Genomic DNA, 7,500 nt, shown 5'->3' with positions numbered 1-7,500 from the left:
CATACATTCATACATAACAACAGGATACATACCAACCCATCCGGAGCAATGTATGGCTGAACTTGGGATCTTGAGAGAGGGAACGCAAATCCTTGGTGATTTTAATGCTCAATTTGGCAGAGACCATGAGACATTGGGTGCACTAGGTCATTACGGCATCGGTAAGATGAATGCCAATGGTCTGAAGCTGCTTGAGCTCTGTTCAGAGCTGAACCTAACAATTTGCAACACATTCTTCCGCCAAAAGAAGAAGCATAAAATTACCTGGATACACCCAAAGTCAAAAGATGGCTACATGATAAATTTCATAGTAACCCGGAGATGCGATCTGAATGATGCCTGCAATGTGCGTGTCATGCGTAGTGCAGAATGCAACACAGACAATAAGATGGCTCGGGGGAAATTTAAGTTACTTATTTGGAAAAATTCTCGTATGTGTGGGATCAAAACTGTGAAGTGTATTGATGTTGGACAGTTAAAACAGCAAGGTATACTTGAGGCTTCGAATAAACGTTTGAATGATAGTGACTTCGATGGAACGTGGATAAACTTCAGGGATCAATTGTACACAGTAGGAGCAGAAGAACTTGGATTCAGAGCAAAAAAAAAAGAAAAAAACATAGACCTTGGTTTGATGATAATAATCTAATTATCAGCCAACTTTTAAAGAAAAGACATGCTCTCCATGAAAAGCTTCCGGAAGAGTGCCTTACGAATTTAACTGCTATTAAAAAGACATATAAAGAATATAAAGCCACCTTACAACGTGAGCTGAGAAAGCTTAAAAATAAGTGGTGGTTGAAGATCTCTGAAGATATTCAAAATGCTTATAACGCAAAGGATTTTAAATTGTTCTATGGTCTTTTGCGTGTAGTATATGATCCAACAACTTTGTCTATTGTTCCCATTAGGTCCAAAGACAATACTGCCGTCATCAAGGTGTCAGAGAAAATCCTTAAACGTTGACAAGAACATTTCTCTGATTTATTTGATAATCCATCATGAGTTGATCATGAGGTGCTAGATGGCATCACCCAATGTGTTGTAAATTTCAAAATGGATCGATTACCAAATTATAATGAGGTTAAAATGGCCATCAACCAATTAAACACAAGTAAGGCACCTGAATCAGATGGCATTCCTGTGGAACTGCTGAAGGTTGGTAATAAGAACATAGCACAAACAATACTTCATCTCATCACAGAGTGTTGGGATGGAGCTCCTATACCCTAAGGTTCGATAGATGGTATCTTGGTGACCTTGTTTAAAGGCAAGGGATATAAAGGAATCTGCGATCATTACCCGGGCATCACTGTTGGAATCTGTGGGCAAAGTTCTTGCTAGATTATTGTTGAACAGATTGATGGAGGACATTTGTCCTACAGTAATCCCTGAATCACAAAGAAGCTTTAGATCTGGCTGAGGGACGATTGATATGATCTTCTCAGCAAGACAGATTCAGAAGAAATATATTGAGCAGCGGGTTCCTCTGTATCAGGACTTTGTTGATCTGACAAAGGCCTTTCATACAGTGAACAGAGAATATTAGGGAAAATAGGGTGCCCACCAAAGTTTATTGATAATTTCGCTCGTCTGCACAGAAGTATGAATGTTCGGGCTGTCTTGAATGGAAAATTGTCCAATGAAATCGCAGTTGATAATGGCGTGAAGCAGGGAGATATCCTGGCTCTCACACTGTTCTCAATATTTTTTGCTGTGATGCTGACTCATACATTCCAGGACTGTGCAAGGGCATTCTATTGCAAATTAGAACTACAGGAAGGTTCTTTGACCTAAGAAGGTTCAATTTCAAATTAGAGAACTCTTGTAAGCAGACGATGTTAACTTTTTGGCTCACTCTCAAGATGACATGCAACACATCATGGATTGTTTTGCAGCATCTTGTAATGCCTTCAGCATGGAAATTAATTAAAAAAAGACCAAGGTAATGTTCACTCCATCACTAGGAGAAGCATACACCGAGTCAAATATAATGATGCATGGAACTAGGTCGGGTGTAATTGACACTTTTGTTTACCTGAGTAGTACATTATCAAGAGATGGTTCACTTGATGCAGAAATACACCTGCATATTCAGAAGGCTTCTGTAGCCTTTGGTAAACTCGAAAAGAGAGTGTGGGCACATCATGGCATCAATATAAAGACCTAGTCCTGTATTCTAAGTGCTCTGTTGTACTCTTCGGAAACGTGGACAGTACATCGTAAGAACCTAAATTTGCTTGAGCACTTTAACCAAAAGTATTTAAGAAGAATCTTAAACATCAAATGACAACAGAAAATACCTGACACACAAATCCTTATAGATGCTGGCTGCACGAGCATTGAATCTACCATCATATCCTCTCAAATGCGTTGGGTAGGCCATGTTGTGCGCATGAATGAGGAAAGACTCCCAAAACAACTATTTTACAGTCAATTGCACGCTGGGAAAGGCCCTCAGCACAAACCAAGAAAAAGATATAAAGAGTGCATAAAAAAAACAACCTTAAAGATCTTCAGATTGAAGATTGGAACTGGGAACTGCTTTGCTTTAAAGAGGAGCAAATGGAGAGGATGTGTGAAGGAAGGCTGCAGAATGTTTGAAGAGAGACGTCTTGATTATGAAAAACTTAAATGCCAGCTTCGAAAAGGCTACAGTATGAACATCAAAAAGAACATAGTGAGCTGGATTTGTGAGGTGTGTGTGGTTGTTTACTGCTCTCCAAATTTGAGTACATCACTCATTTAAAATCACATAAAAAGCCAATTGTATGCAGCTCTGTCCCTCCACTGCTAGTTGAGACAACATGTGCGGTGTGCAAAGAGATCTGCAAATCAATACCTAGTCTTAAAAGGCATATGAGGGTACATAAGGACGACGTCCCACAAATTCACTCAATAAATCCAATAGAGGGCACATCTTTTGTCTGTTGCGTTTGCTGCAGACCGTGCAAATCTAATGCTGCACTTAAAAGCCAGCTAAGGGGGCATGAACGGACGTTTGGAGCTGATGACGGCTGATGGTGGTACATGGGGAGACGGCGGCCGTCTACAAAGGTGAAGCAATCACCATACACATTTAGATGTATACATACATACATACATACATATATATATATATATATATATATATATATATATATATATATATATATATATATATATATATATATATATGTATATATATATATATATATATATATATATATATATATATATATATATATATATATATATATATATATATATATATATATATATATATATATATATATATGTATATATGTATATATATATATATATATATATATATATATATATATACATATGTACATACATATACATATACATACATACATACATACATATATATATATATATATATATATATATATATATATATATATATATATATATATATACATACATACAGGGGTTGGAAAAAATAATGGAAACACCTTAACATTTCAAACAAATTTATTTTAATATGGGGTAGTAATTACACATTGAATTCCACGAGGTATGGATTCGTACAAAGTTTGAATTGTTTCCAAAGGAATTTTTGTCCATTCTTCAGCTAAAACAGTCTCCAGTTCTTGTAGTGATGATGGTGAAGGATATCGACTCCTAACTTCTTTTTCTAGAATGCATCATACATGTTCAATAATATTGAGATCTGGGAACTGTGATGGCCAGATAAGATGCTCAACTTCTCTAGAATGTTCCTCATGCCATTCAAAAATAACTTTAGCTGTGTGAATCGGTGCATTATCATCCTGAAAAATTGCGTTTCCCTCCGGAAACAGTTCCGCAACCATAGGATGAATTTGATCGCATAAAATGCTTAAATACTCTTGACTATTAATTCTGCCATGAAGGGAAACCATTGGGCTGGCAGATTTCCAAGAATACAGCCTTCCGGATCATCACAGATCCTCCTCCATGTATAACATTTGTAAGAAAGCAGTCTGGGTCAAATGCTTCTTTCGGCTGTCTCCACACGTATACTCAGCCGGTGGTCGGAAATATGGTAAAAGATGACTCTCATCCGAGAAAATAACATTCTTCCACTACTCTAAGGACAAATTCTGTAGGTTTTCTCTCCACTCTAAACGCTTTGCAACGTTTGTTTTAAAAATAGTGATTTTCTGATTGCAACCCTCCCATGAAATCCGGCTGTGTGCAGCTCCCGGCGAACAATTTTTGTGGAAACTGAGTTCTTGAGGTGGTCATTAAGCTCTGCAGTAATTTTGGGAGCTGCACTTTTGTGATCCTTTCTAACAATTCGAGTAAAAGTTCGATGGTCCCTATCGAAAGTTTTGGTTTTCTTCAGGAGTTTTGTCTTGACGAAGATGTTTTTGCCTCTTTCTCAAAGGCTGTCAGTATTTTTGAGACAGTACTTCTTGATACACCAAACATTTTGGTTGTTTTCATTACGCTAGCGCCTGCCATACGAGCACCAATAATTTGACCTCTCTGAAAGTCCGATAGATCTGTCATTTTAATGAATTTTAATTACCTTTTTTTGATGATATCTGAAAAGAAACAGCAATTTTAGCAAAACATATTAGGGAACACTAATAATAAATCAAAAAACATAGAAATAACAAGCTTTTGACGGTTTTATAGATATTTCAAAATTATGATGCTATGATGCTAGGTGTTTCCACTATTTTGCCCAGTACCTGTATATGTATATACAGGCGCAGGAGTTACTGTGTGGTAAGTAGCTTGCTTACCAACCACATGGTTTGGGGTTCAGTCCCACTGCGTGGCACTTTGGGCAAGTGTCTTCTATTATATACTCGGGCCGACCAAAGTCTTGTGAGTGGATTTGGTAGACGGAAACTGAAATAAGCCCGTCGTATATATATGTGTTTGTGTGTGTGTGTGTGTGTGTGTGTGTATGTGTGTGTGTGTTTCTGTGTCTGTGTCTGTGTTTGTGCCCTCACCATCACTTGACAACCGATGTTGGTGTGTTTACGTCCCCGTAACCTAGCGATTCGGCGAAAAGAACCCGATAGAATAAGTACTAGACTTACAAAGAAAATGTTCTGGGGTCGATTTGTTCGTTTAAAGGTGGTGCTCCAGCATGGCCATGAAACGGCTGAAACAAATAAAAGAATACATACACACATACATACATATTGGGTCATCCCATAAATAATGCGCTTTTTTTTTCAATTGCATGAACTAAAAGTCGGAGAGGGACGGGATAAACTACCTGCAGCAACTTACTATAAAAGCAGATGGTAATTTTACCCTGTCCTTATTCTTAGTGCAAGTTTTGAAGAGTGCAGTTCTATTTTAACAGTTATTTTTTACAAAGGTATAATAGAAGTGACAAAGGAGCATATTCGACATATTTTGCTTTATGAGTTCAATAAAGGCAGCAACGCAACGGAAAAGGCGAGGAATATTAATGCAGTATATGGGGGCCGGACAATAAGCGCAAGCCAGTGTCAACGGTGGTTCCAGAAATTCTGAGCCGGAAACTAAAGCCTAGAAGACGAGCCTCATCCTGGAAGATCTGTAGAGCTCGATGAGGATGTCCTGCAAACCCTGGTGGAACAAAATAGCATCGTAACTGTTGAACTAGCGGAGAAGCTTGGATTTGGTCATTCAACCATTCATCGACAACTGTGTGTCATTGGAAAAATCAAGAAATTGGGTCAATGGGTTCCTCACAAATTTTCCGAACATGCGCACAGCAACCAAACACTGTCACTGCGAAGCGCACATTTCTATACAAGGATTTTTGTACTTTTTCCATAAACATAAGCTTAAGGATTATATTATGTAGAAAAATAAAGGAAGAATTAAAGAAAAGAGGACTCATTATATTGAATGTTATCAATGATATCGAGGGGAAATAGGGGGTGCTGCGGTTCCGCAGTGCCTATACACGAGCCGGGGTTGGACAAAATGATGGAAGCACCTAGCATCATAGCACCATAATTTTGAAATATCTGTAAAACCGTCAAAAGTTTGTTTGTTTTTATGTTTTTTGGATTTATTATTGATATTGCTTAATATGTTTTGCTAAAATTGCTGTTTCGTTTCAGATACCATCAGAAAAGGTAATTAAACTTCATTAAAATGACAGATCTATCGGGCTTTCAAAGAGGTCAAATTCTTGGTGCTCGTATGGCAGGTGCTAAAGTAATGAAAACAGCCGAAATGTTTGCTGTATCAAGAAGTACTGTCTCGAAAGTAATGACAGCCTTTGAGAAAGAGGGAAAAAACTGTTCGCCGGGAGCTGCACAAAGCTGGATTTTACGGGAGGGCTGGAATCAGAAAATCACTACTTTCAAAACAAACGTTGCAAAGCGTTTAGATTGGAGTAAAAACCTATAGAATTGGTCCCTAGAGCAGTGAAAGAATGTTATTTTCTCGGACGAGACATCTTTTACCTTATTTCCGATCACCGGCTGAGTATATGTGTGGAGACAGACGAAAGAAGCATTTGACCCAGACTACCTTCTTCCAACTGTTAAACAGGGAAGAGGATCTGTGATGATCTGGAGGGCCATATCTTGGAAATCCGCCAGCCCAATGGTTTCCCTTCATGGCAGAATTAATAGTCAAGACTATTTAAGCATTTTATCTGATCAAATTCATCCTATGGTTGCGGAACTGTTTCCGGAGGGAAACACAATCTTTCAAGATGATAATGCACCAATTCACACAGCTAAAGTTGTTACTGAATGGCAAGAGGAACATTCTAGTGAAGTTGAACATCTTATCTGGCCACCACAGTCTCCAAATCTCAATATTATTGAACATTTATGGTGCATTTTAGGAGAACAAGTGGTCGATATCCTGCACCATCATCACTACAAGAACTGGAGACTGTTTTAGCTGAAGAATGAACAAAAAATTCCTTAAACAATTCAAACTTTGTAAGAGTCCATACCTCATAGAATTCAAGCTGTAATTACTGTCAAAGGTGGTCCTACCCTATATTAAAATAAATTGTTTGAAATTTTGAGGTGTTTCCATTATTTTGTCCAAGCCCTGTATATATAGCGCGAGGCTATAGTAGAAGACACTTGCCCAAGGTGACATGCAGTGGGACTGAACCCGGAACCATGTGGTTGGGAAGAAAGCTTCTTACCATGCAGCCACTCTTGCGTCTCTCTCTCTCTCTCTCTCATATATATATATATATATATATATATATATATATATATATATATATATATATATATATATATATATATATATATATATATATATATATATATATATATATATATATATATATATATATATACATATATATATATATATATATATATATATATATATATATATATATATATATGCACACATATATATGACAGGTGTAAGCCATTCGTATATATATATATACATACATACATACATACATATGTATATATATGTATATATATATATATATATATATATATATATATGTGTGTGTGTGTGTGTGTGTGTGTGTGTGCATTTATGTATTTGTGTTTATCTCCCCCACCA

General features: G+C 37.0%; 1 protein-coding gene across 1 annotated transcript; it reads left to right on the top strand.

The window, feature by feature from the left end:
* The first annotated feature begins 166 nt into the window (after positions 1-166).
* LOC149131325 (uncharacterized) lies at positions 167-966 on the top strand. The gene is made up of 2 exons (XM_089340724.1): positions 167-564; positions 657-966. The coding sequence occupies exons 1-2, from the start codon at positions 167-169 to the stop codon at positions 964-966; spliced, it is 708 nt and encodes a 235-aa protein (XP_089196850.1).
* The last annotated feature ends 6,534 nt before the right edge of the window (positions 967-7,500 follow it).

The sequence above is a fragment of the Octopus bimaculoides genome, chromosome 23 (genome assembly GCF_046866305.1).
Source record: "Octopus bimaculoides isolate indiv1 chromosome 23, ASM4686630v1, whole genome shotgun sequence".
Classification (NCBI taxonomy): Eukaryota; Metazoa; Mollusca; class Cephalopoda; order Octopoda; family Octopodidae; genus Octopus; species Octopus bimaculoides.
This window is presented reverse-complemented; position numbering and strand designations above follow the sequence as displayed.

Bases quoted from the DNA above. Each gene is read 5' to 3' on its own strand.
- LOC149131325 (XM_089340724.1), top strand. From the start codon at position 167: ATGAATGCCAATGGTCTGAAGCTGCTTGAGCTCTGTTCAGAGCTGAAC. The intron at 565-656 runs GTACACAGTAGG...TCTAATTATCAG, and splicing joins ATAAACTTCAGGGATCAATT to CCAACTTTTAAAGAAAAGAC.